General features: G+C 42.0%; 1 protein-coding gene across 2 annotated transcripts in view; it reads right to left on the bottom strand.

Annotated features, from left to right (window-relative positions):
* FBXL5 (F-box and leucine rich repeat protein 5) overlaps positions 1 to 17,530 on the bottom strand; it is a 47,472-nt gene extending 29,942 nt beyond the window's left edge. Inside the window, exons 1-4 of one of the 2 annotated variants that reach the window (XM_045474495.1) lie at positions 17,389 to 17,530; positions 6,946 to 7,161; positions 2,961 to 3,056; positions 372 to 558 (exon numbers count right to left, since the gene is read on the bottom strand). In XM_045474495.1, coding sequence (XP_045330451.1) covers positions 372 to 558; positions 2,961 to 3,056; positions 6,946 to 7,080 — 418 coding nt within the window. In that variant the 5' untranslated portion in view covers positions 7,081 to 7,161; positions 17,389 to 17,530. Of the gene's footprint in view, positions 1 to 371; positions 559 to 2,960; positions 3,057 to 6,945; positions 7,162 to 17,054; positions 17,346 to 17,388 lie in introns of those variants that run through there. The other variant, XM_045474493.1, reaches the window with a different exon arrangement.
* Positions 17,531 to 18,037: the final 507 nt, after the last annotated feature.

Here is an 18,037-nt window from a genome sequence, read left to right as displayed (position 1 = left end):
AACAGTGAGATCATGACCTGAGCTGAAGTCAGATGCTTAACCGACTGAGCCACCCAGGTGCCCCCCGCCCCGACCCCCGCAGATGCTAAATTGTCATAACATCAAATTCTTAGAAACTAGTCTTCAATTAAATGTACACTTGTAAATAAATGGTTTAAATTTATTCCTCAAACAAAATCTAAAGCTCATTATCAACAAGACACAGATGGCCTCAAAACTAAATCATTCATTATCTAAACATAGGAATCTCAGGGGCACCTGGCTGGCTCAGTCAGTAGAGCATGCAACTCTTAATCTCAGGGTCGTTAAGTCCCACATCAGGTGCGGAGTCTACTTAAAATAAAATAAAAAAATAAACATACGAATCTCACCTTTATCTGACTTTTCATCCACAGAATATTTAAAAAACTTCTGTCGCTCCTCAGCTTGATTCCACAGGCTAAGACCTCTAAGGAGTTCCGCAGTGTCCTTCTGAGAACAGTGCTGTGCAATCACTTTCTTCTTAATATCCTTAAGCTCTTCATAGGTAAAATATTCCATTAACATTGGCTGAAAAACCTAAATGAGACAAAATATTCATAAGTAAATATGCCTAACTAGTTTTGTTTACTCTACACCTTTTTTTAAATGTTTATTTAGTTTTAAGAGAGACAGAATGCAAGCGGGGGAGGGGCAGAGAGAGAGAGACACAGATCCAAAGCAGGCTCCAGGCTCTGAGCTGCCAGCACAGAGCCCAATTTGGGGCTCGCACCTGTGAACCAGGAGATCACGACCTAAGTGGAAGTCGGACACTCAACCGACAGAGCCACCCAGGTGCCCCAGAGATTCCTATGTATAGATTTTTTTTTTTAATGTTTACTTTTGAAAGATAGAGTATGAGCAGGGGAGGAACAGAGAGAGAGAGGGAGACACAGAATCCGAAGCAGACTCCAGGTTCTGAGTTGTCAGCACAGAGCCCGATGAAGACCTTGAACTAGTGAACCTCAAGATCACGACCTGAGCCGAAGTCAAAGGCTTAACCGACTGAGCCACCCAGGCGTCCCTATACCTTTTAAATTATTAATGGCTCGAGTGTAGTATTATGACCTTGTATTTCAAAAAAATAAAAATTTTACTTGTTGCCACCAAGTTAGTTTAGCCAAAAAAGTGTGTAAAGAGTATCACCAAAAGACCCTTCTTTCTACAGCTTCTCTAATAAATCCCATGGAATTTAAAAGCGTCAAAAGCAGAAGGTTTTCTGTACAAACACTCTTATCAGTCTCATATGGTTAGACATTTAGATCCATTAACTGCCTTCTGATACCTCAGTAACTGAACTCTACCTCAACAGGGCCTCTAAATCATGAGAAAGGTACCCAGTGTACTAAGAACCATAAAACTCAGAAGTCTACTGAGACCTTGAACTATCTATATTTCTTCTTCGAAACAGATGCTTAGTCCCAACCTCCAATTTACAGAATTAGAATCCTGAAGAAGTGAAGACAAGGCTTTTGTTTTTTAGGGCGGGAAGGGGCGGGGGGGGGTTCCAAGATCATTTTGATGTACATCACAGGTTAAGAAACACTATTTAATAACTCAGTGGCTTCAGTGGTGGTTTCGTCACAATGACTTGGGGACCTTTCAATATATCCAGGCCAGTATCTCTCACCTGATTTAATTAGTCCGGAGAGAGCTGAAAAGTAGTTTTATTTTATTTTTTTAAATATAGATCTGATTATAAGGTGAAGCCATAAGTGAGAATGACCCCAGTAACTAATTTGCAACGAAACAAGAATCCAGCTCCTCAAAATTATTTACTTTTCTATTCCTTACCCTAATCCTGATATTCACCCCACTTTAGAGAAAAAAGAGAATGGAAAAATGTTTTGCTCATCCACTCAGTGATAACCCAGTACGTGTGTAGTAGGAATAAAATTGGTAAGTTTAACACTACCATTTGATTACCAAAATGTACTACAAAAAAAAGATCAGTAAAAATTCTTTTTTTTTTTTTATTTATTTATTTTTTAACGTTTATTTATTTTTGAGACAGAAAGAGACAAAGCATGAACGGGGGTGGGTCAGAGAGAGGGAGACACAGAATCTGAAACAGGCTCCAGGCTCTGAGCTGTCAGCACAGAGCCCAACGCGGGGCTCGAACTCACAGACCGTGAGATCATGACCTGAGCCAAAGTCGGCCGCTTAACCCACTGAGCCACCCAGGCACCCCAGTAAAAATTCTTTAAACTTAGCATGAAAATACACAAAACATTAAAAAGTTTAAAGAATCCCCTAAAGGTTCTATGAAGACATTAAGGAAACATAAAAAGCTATTAACATTCAATACAATGCCATCTACATAGTAAGAAAATAAATATTAGTTGACTAATTGAATTAAATAATGGATTCAATGAGGGACCCCTGGGTGGTGGCTGAGTTCACTAGTTCAAGCTCCAAGTTGGGCTCTGTGCTGACAGCTCAAGAGCCTGGAGCCTGCTTGGGATTCTGTCTGTCTCTGTCTGTCTGTCTGTCTGTCTCTCTCTCCCCCAAAAATAAACATTAAAAAAAAATTTTAAAGGTATAGAGTAGGGGGCACCTGGGTGGCTCAGTCAGTGAAGCATCTGACTTCGAATTAGGTCATGATCTCACAGTTTGTGAGTTCAAGTCCCGCATCAGGCTCCGTGCTCAACAGCTCAGAGCCTGGAGCCTGCTTCAGATTCTGTCTTGCTCTCTCTCTGCCCCTCTCCTGCTTGCACTCTCTCTCTCTCAAAACTAAACATACATACATACATACATACATACATACATACATAAAGGATTTAATGAAAAGCAACTAAGGGAACAAAATTAATGTTTTTCTTCCTTTCCTAAAATGAACTGGAGGCTTATCTTCCTGTGCATTATTTTGAAGAATGAAAGGCAAAATAACATCTTAAAAATTTCATAGATCAAATTTACAAGGGAGAAAAAATTATGCTTACCTCCTCCTCCTCTTTCATGTGAGGAAGAAAATCTCTTGTAAAAGCCTCCAATCTCTCTTTCAGCTGTTTTGCATAATTTAACTGCTCACATTCATTCTAGAAACATAAAAAAAAAATTACATCCTATAAGTTTTGCTTCATTATTTACACTGTACTGATCCTAGGAAATCAGTTTAAAATGCAACATAAAACCTCAGGAAAAAGAATAGACTGACAAATAGCAAAGTGGTCTGTACTTTTCAAAGCATAAAAGATACCCTTAAAGGGGCACCTGGGTGGCTCAGGTATTTAAGCATCCGACTTTGGTTCAGGCCATGATCTCGCGTTCCGTGAGTTTGAGCCCCGTGTCAGGCTCCGTGCTGACAGCTTAGAGTCTGGAGCCTGCTTCAGATTCTGTGTCTCCCTTTCTCTCTGCCCCTCGCCCACTCATGGTCAGTCTCTTTCTCTCAAAAAATAAATATCAAAAATTAAAAAAAAAAAAAGATGTCTTTAAATTATCTTGCAAAGGAACCTTGGATTTTTAGTAATGTGATCTTATACTTCTTTAAAATGTCATAAAGTTGGGCCGCCTGGGTGGCTCAGTTGGTTAAGCCTCCAACTCCAGCTCAGGTCATGATCTCGTGGTTCATGGGTTTGAGCCCCACGTCAGGCTCTGTGCTGATAGCTCAGAGCCCAGAGCCTGCTTTGGGTTCTGTGTCTCCCTCTCTCTCTGCCCCCGCCCACCGCCTCACGCTTTGTCTCTCTCTTCCTTCAAAAAAAAATAAACATTAAAAAAACAAAATTTTATGGGGCACCTGGGTGGCTCAGTCGGTTGGGCAGCTGACTTCAGTTCAGGTCATGATCTTGTGGTCTGTGAGTTCAAGCCCTGCATCAGGCTCCATGCTGACAGCTTGGAGCCTAGAGCCTGTTTCGAGCCTGGGGCCTGCTTTGAATTCTGTGTCTCGCTCCCTCTCTGCCCCTTCCCCATTCCCACTCTGTCTCTCTCTTTCAAAAATGAATAAATGTTAAAAAAAATTAAAAAAAAAAGAAAAAACTTTAAAATGTCATAAAGTCTAAAAATAGCAAGTATTTGCTCAAAACTTCTATTGACTTCTAATGTCTACATTTATATAATCTCTATGTTTCTTTTCCTAATCTATGTCTGAGCAGTTCATAAGAGCCTACTGGACTATTATCACCAGAGTCCCTTCAAACTCATCTGGGGCACCCTCCACTACACGATCTACAACCCTGTTATGTTATGCTGATGGAAGACCATATCTACTTCAAAAAGTCAGGTTATCAACGTACTTCTAAGGGTAAGGGGCTCCCAACATTGTTTAGTAAATCACTCTAATTCTGGACAATAGCTAAAAAGTTCTTTCTCACATGAACTCAGATCTCATCTCCCTGTAACATCTAACACTTCTACATCAGCCCTATCAACTTAAAACATGCAGAATTTTACAGGGGTACCTGGGTAGCTCAGTCGGTTAAGCATCTGACTTTGGCTCAGGTCATGATCTCACAGCTCGTGGGTTCGAGCCCCATATCAGGCTTTGTGCTGACCGCTCAGAGCCTGGAGCCTGCTTCAGATTCTGTGTGTGTGTCTCTCTCTGCCCCTACCCTGCTCATGCTCTGCGTCTCTCCCTCTCTCTCTTTCTCAAAAACAAATAAACACTTAGGGGTGCCTGGGTGGCTCAGTCGGTTGGGCGTCCAACTTCAGCTCAGGTCATGATCTCACAGTCCGTGAGTTCAAGCCCTGCGTCCAGCTCTGTGCTAACGGCTCAGAGCCTGGAGCCTGCTTCAGATTCTGTGTCTCCCTCTCTCTCTCTGCCCCTCCCCTGCTCATGCTCTGTCTTTGTCTCAAAAATAAATAAAAACATTAAAAAAATTTTTTTTTAAAAATGAAACTGCATATACGTGGGAATAGGGGCTCCCAGGTGACTCAGGTTGAGAGGCCAACTCTTGATTTCAGCTCAGATCATGATCCCAGGGTTACAGGTTTGAGCCCTGTGTCAGGGGCTCCATGCTGAGCTTGGAGCTTGCTTAAAACATACTCTCCCTCTCTCTCTCCCTCTCTCTCTCTCTCTCTCTCTCTGTCTCCCCCTGCCCCTCTCCCCTGCTCACACACACACACTCTCTCTCTAAATTTAAAAAAATAATTAATTAAAATTTAAAATCTAAACAATAAAATGTGGGAATATTTTATTCCTGATGAGTGTTTTGTAATCTCCTCCTTTTTGTACTAATTTATTCAAATGCTTCCCAATATTCCACCCAATGTCCTAATCTCTAAAGATTTTACACATTTTCCCTAAGCATGCCCAAGTGGCTTCCATTTCCACTTCACATGCTAATAATGATCAAATTTGCTTATCTAAATCAAATCACTCTTCTGTCCCCAAATCCCATCTATACCTCTTCCTATTAATAAGTGCCCACCTGGATTGCAAAAGCAGTTAAAACCCAACGTGTCCAAAATGGATCTTTTTATTCCCCAAGCCTCTTCTATATTCCCTACAAAGTCAGACTCAATTCTCATTCTTCTTTCTCCTTCTCCTTTCCCTTTTCCTTTGTATGTAAGCACTACATTCTATCAATTTTATGTCCTACATAATTCTCAGGTCTGTCTTCTTCCCTCTATCTCCTCTAGTCACTACTTTAGTTCAGATCGTAATCATTTTATTGAACAAGTAATACATGAACATGACATAAAATTGAAAGAGTACAAAAGAGTATTCAATAAAAAGTAAATCTCCCTTCCATTACTACCCAGTACCCCACCCTCACCCCATCACCCACCTCTCCACCAAGGAGTTACAGTGTCTTCTTCTAGACACTACTACAGTATTTTTTAGAATGGTCTTGGTCTTTCTACTTCAGTCTTTTCTTTCCCTTCAACCCATCCTCCTCCCTGCTGCACAACAGTCTTTCTAGAACGCAAGTCTGTAAGTGAAAGGTGTGTGGTTGTTTGACAGAGTTGCAACTTAAATCTATGCTTCACCAAGCCAGAGGGAGATAAAAGATAAAACTTCACATTTCCACAATATGCAAATATAAGTAAAAGGAAAATCTTGCTATATCATTATCCTAAACTATACTCAAATAGGTCTAATTTTATGTCATACAATTACAAATTGTCCCATTTAACCATCCCTGCACCCTAAAATATGGAAAAAGGGAATATAGTAAATGTTCTAGCTAACATTCAATTTTTAAATAAAATTTTAAATAAAAATTTATAAATAAATTTTTATAAATTAATAATTTTTAATAAAATTTTTTAAAAGTATTCCTGCATTGTAGTAACAATCTCACCTTTAGTCACCAGTAACTGCATTCATTATAGCTTTCTTCTAAGAGTTGAGCAAATGTTACCAGAAAGTAAAAATTTTGTGGTAATTAAAATTTAAACGTACAAAAACTTTAAGACCTGTGGAGTAGCATTCACTATAAATTTTATATACAGTAATAAAGAGGTAACTAACAAAGATTCTCGTCAACCTGATAGACTCAGGCTCCTTTGAGCCCTCTTCTCAACTAGGCCTCAACCTTGAGCTCTGTCCTTGGCCCACTTAGTCTAGTTTTAGCAAAAGTCATTCTGACTCAGTTTAGCAAAAATCCCTCTACCCTTGACATTGATCATAGTCAGTATCTATCCATCCTCAATATCTCACCACCCTGATCTGCCTTCAGCAAAAATCCTCTTGAGTCAGTCCAGCCTTGATGTTTCTTCTTAGAAATTTTCCTGATCCCTGCTCTGTTCCTTGGCTATAAATCCTTAGATATCCTATTCACAGTTGAGCCCAATCTCTCTTCCCTACTGCAAAACCCCAATGAAGTAATCCCTTGAATAAAGTCTTCCTTACTGTCTTTAACAGTGTGACAATATTTTTTTTCTGTAACATAACATCATTTACTATAAAATGCTAATAGGTTTTGCTAATGACACACTAGTAAGGACACAAGTTTTGACAGTTAAATACTCATTTTTGCAACTCACCTTAACATTCTTCAGTCCCTTTTCAAAGAGGCTAAGCATCTCAGAGAGTTTATTGTCAGAATGTACATTATAAATGGTCTGGCTGCGTTGTTGAAGCAACCCGATAATGTATTCATTTTCGATCTGCTCATGCATTTTGAACTCCTTAAAAGTAGCATACAAAGACTGCAGAAGAGCACGGAAATCATTGTTGTTGGAAAAGTTCGTTTTAGAAAGCTGAAGAAACATTTTAAAAAGAAAGGCATAATAAATATATGTAAATACACACCAATAAAAAATATTCAAATACACTCCTATTTAGTTTTGTACACAGCAAAATACCTCCCTTACACTTATTTGTTCAAGTACACATAAAGGGAATTCATAAATTGACAAATTATAATGGTGTAATAAAAAGTACACTAGGGTCAGAAAGAAAATGGTTTGCATTCTGAAGAGCTTGATGATACAGAAAACTGATTCATGAGCCAAAAAATCACAGTTTCTTTCTTTTTTTTTTTTTTTTTTAACGTTTATTTATTTTTGAGACAGAGAGAGAGAGAGAGCACGAACAGGGGAGGGGCAGAGAGAGAGGGAGACACAGAATCTGAAACGGGCTCCAGGCTCTGAGCCATCAGCACAGAGCCCGATGCGGGGCTCGAACTCACGGACCGTGAGATCGTGACCTGAGCCGAAGTCGGACGCTTAACCGACTGAGCCACTCTGGCGCCCCTAGTTTCTTTAAATAAAAGGGATTAGACCAGACTCCCTCCAAACCTAAGATTCTGTTATTCTACACATATACTAAATACAGATACTCCATAAAGTTATATGAAATCTTTAAATAGTTGTGTTAGGATAATATAAGTGCTTTTTTCTTTGTTCAAAATGTTCTTTATGCTATTATACTACTTTTACAATGTAAAAGTTTAAAAATACTCTATTATAGTTTGTTTAAACTTTAATATCAAGATGAGTCTGATCTGTTCCAGAAATAATTATAAAATATTGAGCTATCAGAATATTATTAGGGGCGCACCTGGGTGGCTCAGTCGGTTAAGTGTCCAACTCTTGACGTCAGCTCATGATTTCACAGTCTGGTTTGTGGGATCGAGCCCTGCATCAGGCTCTGTGCTAACAGCATGGAACCTGCTTGGGACTCACTCTCTCTCTCTCTCTCTCTCTCTCTCTCCCTCTCTCTCTCCCCCCTCCTCTCCCCTGCTCCTGTTTGCTCTCTCCCTCCCTCAAAATAAATAAATAAACTTAAAAAAAAATTAGATGATTTTAGGGGAACTAGTTTTTGTTTTTTAAGAAAAACAGAATAAACACTTAGCAGCTCAGATAAGAAATCATGTATTTTTCTGAGGTAAAGGCACTGCAACGGTACAACATGGAAACCTAGCACATCACGGCACGAGAAAGTAAATGCACTTGAAGGAAAGGCACAAATCAATCACAAAATAAAGAAATATATACACTGTCATTTTCTTTAATTCTACTATTCAACCAAAGAAAATAACTATTCAGAAGTAATTTTAATTTTTTACACTGAATGGCAAATTAAATTCTCATGTTTAAATGTATAATCTTATCAAGAAACCTGATTCAAATTAAAGTTCAAAATAATATACAAACCCTCCATTGCCATATTAAATCTACTTTCTATTGTATCAACTCTAGTTTCAAAGTCCATTTTAAGAGGGAAAACCTGATTAGGTTAAAAACACAGTGAATGGAGGGGAAGAAGCTACTGACACCACACTTCCTAGACTTGGTTTGTCAAGTCTGACCCAGTATTCCTAAAATGGAGCAGACCCTAAGCTGTCTCAATTGCCTGTTCTCAACAGGAGTAGTAGGCTTATGACAAAGCACCAGAAAAGATGGTAAACACCTAAAGCAGAACTATTCCACTACACATAGAATTAACCAAGTAGCTTATGTAAAACTTATGTGTATTAGGTATTAAGTCATTTATAGGAAACCACAACAGAGTCTCTACAGATCAGATCCTACTTCTACCATTTATTTAAATGTGTAACCCTGGGTAAGTTACTTTACTCCTTGCAATGTCTTAGTTTCTTCTTGATGTTAAATGAGAATAACAACATCTGTAGTTCACCTGGTAGCCATGAAATTAAAATGAATTGGTGCTTAATAAATGCTAGCTAGCTCTAGTCATTTTGAAAATTAATCATTCGCTTTTATAAATTCATGCATTTTTTTTTTTTTTTTTTTACTCAATTCAAATAGTTACTGGGCAGCTATTAAGAGCTAGGCATTGTTCCTGTACTCAAGATAGGAACATCATGAACAAAATAGACATCTCTGCCTTTATGGAGCTTCTAGTCTAGTGAAGGGAAATAACATTAGGAACAGTAGCCACAATAAGTAAGTAAATTATCGAGAAACTTTTTCTGGTAAGGGCCAGATAATAAATATTTTAGGTTCTACAGGGCATACTCTGTAGCAACTATTTAATTTAGCTGCTGTAGCATTAAAGCAGTCATACGAATGAATGTGGCTATATTCCAATAAAACTTTATTTATGGATGGAGAAATCTGAATCTCATACAATTTTCACATGTCAAAATATTATTCTTTTGATTTCTCCAACTGTTTAAAAATGTAAAAACCATTCGTAGCTCCTGAGTCACACAAAAACAAGAGGCAGAACAGATCTGGTTATACTAACGTTGATTTTATCCTAAGAAATGCTACACAAGATCACAACAAAATTCACCAGTGGCTAGTCTTAGCAAATACTATCATGGGTCATTTAAAAAAATTAAAAATAGGGGCACCAGGGTGGCTCAGTCAGTTGAGTGTCCGACTTCAGCTCAGGTCATGCTCTCACGGTTCATGAGTCCGAGCCCCACATCAGGCTCTGTGCTGACAGTTCAGAGCCTGGATGGAGCCTGCTTCGGATTCTGTGTCTCCCTCTCTGTCCGCCCCACCCCTGCTTGTGCTGCCTCTTTCAAAAATGAATAAACATAAAAAATGTTTTTTAATTAAAAATAAGTCTTAGAAATAACAGATAAATCTTAAAACACACTATTGCTATACAATTTTTAAGAAACAAAAACCAAAGCATGGCAAAAAAAATAAATAATGCCCTCACATGACTTAAGGAAAATAACATCTTAAAAGACATGCAGGAAATTCTGCATACATTCTCACTGGACTATTAGGAAATCTTTCAGATTTAATAACAAGCTAAAATAAAAACCAGGTCCATACTACAGACTGAGAACCCAATGAGATCCATGAAAGGACTCTACATGATTCATAGAGTCAATCCAGCTTAGTGGCTGCAAGTGCGAGTCTGGAGCCAGACTGCTAAAAAAGGAATCCATCTCTGCCACAAGTCACTAAATGGCTCTCTACCTCAGTTTCTTCATCTGTAACATAAGGCTAATAATATTAACTACCTCATAGAGCTCTTGTTATAATTTAATAATACATCCAAAGAACACAGAATTAATATAAATAAGCCCTGCTTGGGTTTTTCTGTTATTTTTATAGTTAGCCCAAATAAAACTATCATTAGAAGTCCTTATGCTACCCAAATCACTTCATTTCCACTTGAAATGAGCAATTGTTTTAGCCTGGTACTAAAGTCCGTAAATTTTGCAGCTAAAAAGATAACCAGAATGCATACAACTTAACTTCTAAAAAATCGGTTTATAGGAATTTTTAAAATTTAGCTTGCCTCTGCAAAGTTACTCAAACACACAAACTTGATTGAGAAAAAAAACCTAGATACTAGTAATATCTGGGACATATTGAGGCCTATGATGCACTATATACTAAGTGCTGTTTGTTTGTTTAACGTTTACGTATTTATTTTAAGAGAGCTGCCAGCACAGAGCCCAATGCAGGACTCGAACCCACAAACCATCGTATCATGACCTGAGCCGAAACCAAGAGCTGGACACTTAACTGACTGAGCCACTCAGGTGCCCCTAAAGTAAGTATTTTTAGATAAAGTAGGTATTATAATTCCCATTTTATAGATGAAAACCCTGAGGCTCAGAAAAAATAACTTGCCCAAAACCATACAACTAGTACACAACAAAACAGAGATCAAACCTCTATGATTCTAAATCTTATGTTCTTTCTGCAACATAGAATATCGGTTCCAATAATAAAGCTATCTTTCCACATCCAACAAAGAGAGTGAACTGTCAGAACCTTGCTCTAAAGCAATAGTTCTCACCAAAGGTCAATTCTACCCTCCAGGAACTAATGTGCAAGGACGTTTTTGGTTGTTAACCACTGCAGAAGTGCTACTGACATCTAGTGGGGCAGGGATCCAGCTAAACAGTCACAAGAAAGAATCATCCATCTAGCCCAAAGTGTCAACAGTGCTGTGGTTGAGAAATGCTACTCTAAAGAAGTGTTTTTCAAACACATTTAACCATGACCTTTAGTCTGAAATACAGTGCAACCTACACACACACACATCACAAACACTTCAAACAAATTTCAGGAAACAATTATTTCCCTCTCTACCCTGTGATGTACTCCAATATATACTTTTCCATTTCATTTTTTAAAGTCTGTTTGTATCCCATGAAACTGATTCCATGACCCACTAATGGACTATAGAACACACTAGGAAAAACACTGCTACAACAGGATATAAAATTTCTTAAATGACCTATAAACTTGTATACCTTGATGCCTGGCAAACTCAACCCCATAAACCTATATAGAACAGGATACACATAGTCAACAAATAGTAACAACCCAGTAACATGGTATCTCTCATATTTAAAAGGATTTGTAACTGGCTTTCTGTCTCAGACACTCTACAACCTAAAATCTTAAAACTTGGCTTCAAACGGACTCAAAAAGTTGTGTCACTTAAAGACTAGATTAGGTTCAAACATACATATACACATACATATATATGTGTGTGTGTATATATATATATATATAATAGTACAATAGTACAATAGTACAATAAAAACCCAAACATTATTGCTTCAAATAAATTTTTACTTTTTATCTACTCAGCCAGACAATGCTATGATTCAATCAATGGAGATTTATACTCAATTAAAAAAACCTTAACTATATTATGGACTAACTGTATGAAAAAAAACTATGGCCCACAGGTGAAATGTTTGCAGAAAATCATGTAACAGGTAATAAGTAACAAAATCAATAAGGTGATACAAAAAAACGTGGGCTTCAGAAGGGGGGAAAAATCCTATGATTAAAATTCTGTCTCTCCTAATTACTAGTTGAGTGGGTTGGGTAAATTACTAAACTAAGTCTGTTTCCTCATCTTTAAATAACAGATAATACCTGTATCACGAGGCTCTTGTAAGGATTAAAAGAAATAATGTATGCATGTAGTAGGAACTCATTAAATTCCCCTTTCCTTCACTTTCTAGCTCTCAATTCAATATTCCCTCTAATAAACCAATCTCCCCAATACCAGTCAGTAACAGCTTTTACAGGTATGCAGAGAAAAACAAAGAAACTAAATTCTTCATAAAGCTACATCCCATTTTTTAAAATAATCTATTCAAGTTATTAGCTTATTTCCCTCTTAGGGCTTCAGTTACAAAATGTCCTTTGTTTATAAATTGATAAAGTAAATAACACTTTTAATATCCTTACCTGAAGAACCTGGGCACTCCATAAAGCCCCCGCCACTTGAATCTTTTATAACTGGCTTATGTGTAAGTCTGGGAATCTCTGTATCATGCACATCCTTAGAACCACCACCTACTTTGTTCTCAGCACTCAGTTCAAAGAGACTTAGACCACTCCTGAAACTTTAATGCACAGCGGACCAAATACTTCCCTTGGCTCCCACTGTACCCCATCTGGATTTCCACCTTAGCACAAATGTTAGACAGTAAACTCCTTAAGAACAGGAATCACACCTTTTATCACCAATGCAAGCTACTGACACAACACAGGGCCAACAGACAGTAGAGACTCCAGACTTACTGGCAGAATTAATGTTAAATTTTGAGGACTAGAGGAAAGACTGAGGAATCGGAGTAAACTGGAAAAAGGATGTCATCCAATGAAACGTTCGCTAAAATCCTCCCAATCTGGAAGATGAGCGAATTAGCAAAAAAGATTTCATAACAGACTGTTACCCAAAAAGATTTTTCAGAAACTACTATGGTTTCATACAAATTAAATCATGATATAAATAGAAATCATGATCCTGGGGCACCTAGGTGCCTCAGCTGGTTAAGCCTCCGACTCCCGATCTCCACTCAGGTCATGATCTCATTGTTCGTGGGTTCAGTGGGGAGTCTGTTTGGAAAGCTCTCTCCCTCTCTCTCTGCCCCTACCCAACTCATGTTCGCTAGCTCACTCTCTGTCAAAATAAACACACTTAAAAACAATTAAATTTAAAAAAAGAAAAGAAAAGAAATCATGATCCTGACTTGGGTTTCCATCTAGATCTGTAACTACCTGCTCATGTGAATTGGGTCTAGCTAATCTAGGCCTACAAGTCCCCACCTATAAAACAGGAATAACCCTTCCTTTACTTACTTCAAAGGACTGTTGTCCAGATAACAGTGAAAAAAACTTTCCATGAAACCGTATATAAATTTAAGAGGAAATCCAAGAGCAAAGAATTAAATTAGGTATTACACAGCAATATTTAAAATGGCCTATAACTTCAGAGTATGTTATTCTAAGTAAACTATAGTCTAAGTATATAAATGATTGAGTTGATGCTAATAAATACACAGATGCTTCTAAAGTATATTGTACTTGAAAAGTTTGATACTGGAAATAAAACTGACTTCTTTTATAATTACCGTGCATTCAGAATCAACATTAGAATACAGTGAAATAATATATCTTGTACCTTTTTAGTTTGAGTACAAAAACTAGTTCTCATTTTGTAAAGTTTTACTGCTGGCTATTTGAATATCCCTGGTCTTTACCACCAAACAATGGTGAAGGCAAAACTTGAGATGATAAATGAATAAAAAAAAAAAAAAAAATTAGGGGCACCTGGGTGGCTCAGTCGGTTAGGCATCCGACTTCGGCTCAGGCCCTGATCTCGCAGTCCGTGAGCTGGGACCCAGCGTCAGGCTGTGCTGACAGCTCAGAGCCTGCAGCCTGCTTCGGATTCTGTGTCTCCCTCTCTCTCTGCCCCTCCCTCACTTGCACTCTGTCTCTGTGTCTCAAAAATAAATAAACATTAAAAAAATTTTTTTTTTCTTAAATTAGTCCTTTAAGATTATTCAGCCATCAAAAAACACTTACTCTCCACCCTGGCTCCCAAAGGACATCGTAGGACATTTCCACTAGCTATTAGTATCAAGAAGAAATCTGGATATAGAATTCCTATAGTTTTTTTCTCCCTAAATCACCTTGATCTCTGATCCACAGTTTGGAAAACTGGACTTTTAATCTCCTTGATGAATATCTACAACAATCTCATTAACTACATCTAATTAAGAATTAGTGATAATTTTGACTTATGCTATGTCAAATTGAAAATGCTTTCTTAATTACTGCAAAAGGAAACATTTAAGTACTGAAAAGAATCTCATTTGACTCAGGTATTTTTTGTTAATGAATTTACTTATCTTGAGAGAGACAGACTGAGAGAGGTGGAGCAGGGGAGGGGGAGGGGCAGGAGAGAGGGAGAGAGAATCCCAAGCAGGCTCCGTGCCTTCAGCCCCAAGCCTGACACAGGGCTCCAACTCATGTACAGTGAGATCATGGCCTGAGCTGAAACCAAGAGTCAGGTGCTCAACAGATTGGGCCACCCAGGTGCCCCATACCCAAGTATTGGTTTTTAAAATGGCACTGTAAGGGACGCCTGGATGGCTCAGTCGGTTAAGCATCCGACTTTGGCTCAGGTCATGATCTTGTGGTCTGTGAGTTCAAGCCCTGAGTCGGGCTCCGTGTTAACGGCTCAGAGCCCGGAGCCTGCTTCAGATTCTGGGTCTCCCTCTGTCTGTGCCCCTTCCCTGCTTGCACTCTGTCTCTCTCTCTGTCAAAAATAAATAAAGATTAAAAAAAAAATTTTTTTTAATGACACTGTATATGGGACGCCTGGGTGGCTCAGTGGGTTAAGGGTCCGACTTTGGCTCAGGTCATGATCTCTGTGAGTTCCAGCCCTGCGTCGGGCTCTGTGCTGACAGCTCAGACCCGGCCCGCTTTGGATTCTGGGTCTCCCTCTCTCTCTGCCCCTCCTCTGCTCACGCTCTCTCAAAATAATAAATAAACATTTAAAAAAAAAATTTTAATGGCACTGTATAAGGCTGGTTAGTCTATCACATAACGAAATAAAACTGTGACTCTTAACTACCACGGGAAAGTCACAACCGCCTGGCGAAAACCACAAACACGCTGGGAAAGTGTACACGTGCACAAAAATTTCCGTAACAATTTCAAGCCATCTCCAGGCTGACCTGCAGAGAAGACCTCATATTCCTGAAGTCCTCACCAACTTTCCCTTTTCAATTTTAAGAAAGTAAAAAAAAAAAAAAAAAAAAAAAAAACCTCCCTTTTTTTTTTTTAATTTCCTGCAATTCGTGACCACTGTCGGAATAACTAAGTTGAAAGCCCAGAGGAGGTAAAAACACTGCAGCGATCTAACTGAAACACTTCAGGGTCGGGCAGCTTAATGGATGGCTTACCCGCTCCTTTCGCTTCTTCTGGGTAAACGGTTCTCACCCTTGGCTGCACGGGAGCTGGACTCACCGGGGGAGCTTCAAATTGTTCATACTTGATGCCAGGGTCACTCCCGAATTTTCAGTGCTTTGGGCACTGAATTTGGATTTTTAACAGCCTGGGGGGGGGGGGGTGGAGTGCGGATTCTAATCAGCTACCAAGGTTGAGAAGCACTGTGCTGGCCCGTCCTGTTTAAACCTATACCCGAATCGGGTTATTTTTTAATTTCCAAAATGGAAGGAGGAAAAGGGTGGTTGTGAGTGCGTTTTTAATTGCTGGTTTTTAACGTGGCTTCGCCCTGAGCCCTCTGGGCATCCTCCAACCACCTCACTGGGCTCTCACAACCCCTCTTTTCCCTCAACAGGGCTTTTGCTTCGTGCTGTGGAAGTTCTGAAAATTCACAAAAGCTGACTTCTGGGCTTCAACAAGAGTTGTTGAAATGCTTTTCATCTGGTTCATTTCTACACGAAAACGGGCCTGCCCGAAGTTTCCAGCACCTATGTGGACATAGGTGGCCCTTCTTTCCCCCAACGTAACACTGACAAAAATGTGGGCGCTTGATACTGCTTTAAAAACCCTAGCAGAAGGCCCTGAGCCATCTCCAGAAAAGTGCTTTTTCAGCTAATGCTGCACCAATCAAGAGTCCAAAAAGGTTCGCACAGTTAAACCAACTTTTTCCGAGGCCCGTTTCACTGGAGCCCACGTAAAGAATTCCAACAGAGAGTAGCGGTCGTATCACACGATCCACGCCGAGGAAATGCTCCAGGACAATAAAAGTTGCAAGAAGAAAGAGAACTCTAAACCAAGAGAGAAGCGTCTCCCCATCCTAGACCAAGAAACCTGGGGTTTCTCCCAAATCAAGCCAGGGAACGGCCGGGGGGCGTAAGATGAACAGGGGGGTGGTTGGGAGAAGCTGCCCCTCGAGCCAGGAAGCGAGCGAGAGGTTCGGAAGGATGGATGGGTGGGTGGCGTCTGCAAACAGACCCGGGGGCCCCCAAACCGGCCGGGAGCAGGATGAGGGGCGGCGGCGATGGGGGCGGCGGGGGACAGCTGCAGAAACGGCCGGCCCCAGGCGGACAGGAAGCCCAGCGCAGGTGGCCGGCCCGGGGTCCCCGAAGGTCGGTGGGGCGCGGAGGGGCCCCTCTCCCCAAGGGGGCGGGGGCGGGAGGCTCTGCACGGCCGCAGGCAGCGGGCCCGCCCGGCCAGGGGTGCGCAGCCAGGCAGGGGCCGCACCGCGGGCCCCGAGGGCACGTCCGAGGCCGCCGGCCGGGCGGGGGCGCGGGCTCCCCGCCGAGGGTGCGGGGGAGCGAGCGCGGCGCTGACAGCTGCGCAGGCGGCAAGCCGCGCGGCGCGGCCCCGGGGGCCACGGGCGCGGCGCAGGCCAGGCCGCCCAGGGACCGGCCCGCTCCTCCTCGCGGCCCGCGCTGCCCGGAGCAAGAGACCCCGCACACCGTTACCTTGTCGCAGTAGAGCCCCACCAGCTGCTTCATCCGCCAGTGCGGGGCGGTGAAGACGTCCACTTCTTCGGGGAAGGGCGCCATCGCCACTGCCTCAGCCTCTGCCTCAGCAGCCGCGGCCGCCGCCTCTCCATAGACACCCTCGCCGCGGGGCAGAGGCGGCGCGCCCCCCTGCGCATGCGCCCGCCCCGTCGGCGCGCGCGCCCGGCCTACTCGGCCGGCCGGGACGCGGGGACGCGCGGGCCGCCGCCATGCGGTCCCCGAGGCCCACGTGACCAGGCGCGCGGCGGCGGCGGCGGCGGCGGCAGCGGCAGCGGCTGGAGCTCTCTCTTACCTCCTGGGTTCCTTTCGTGCTTGTCTCCTTCGCTTGCTGAGGAGAGAAACCCAAGTCTTTACCCTATTTGTTTCGCAACATAAAACACATTATCTGAAGGCAGGGGGTGTCGTCTTGGAGGCCCTCTCAACGCTGCCGCTACGCCCACCAGGCCTTGAGGCCGAGGCCGCCGGGCACAATGGCCGCGCTCGGGCCGGGAGCTGCGCCTGGGCGCCGCGGGCCGTGACGCCCATTCGCCCGGGTGGCTGTTCTGGGCGCCACTGGGCCCTCCTAGGCCGCCCTTTGCCTCCCTGCCATGCCCAGGTGGCGGGCTCGACCTCCCTGCCCGCTGGTCAAAGGCCCCGGCTAATGGGTGGCCCAGGACCGGGGTTCCAAGAACTTAGGACCCACAGGGAAACGGTGCCCCGTGAACCGCCTGGACCCTGGCCGCCCCTCCGCTCGGGGCGGGCGCCCAGCCTGGGTCTGGGGGCAGGGCGGCATCTCCTCCCCAGCAGGCCGGAGGGGAGGGCAGCGTGGAATTCTGGCGCCTCCAAGGAAGGAAAAATGTCCCTTGGGAATCAGGGAGGCTGGAATGTACCTCAAGCACAGAAACACCAGGTCAGGGGTGTCAGAAAGGGGGGGGAGGGGAGGGGCGAATGATCACAGAAGG

Source organism: Leopardus geoffroyi, chromosome B1, assembly GCF_018350155.1.
Source record: "Leopardus geoffroyi isolate Oge1 chromosome B1, O.geoffroyi_Oge1_pat1.0, whole genome shotgun sequence".
Lineage (NCBI taxonomy): Eukaryota > Metazoa > Chordata > Mammalia > Carnivora > Felidae > Leopardus > Leopardus geoffroyi.
This window is presented reverse-complemented; position numbering and strand designations above follow the sequence as displayed.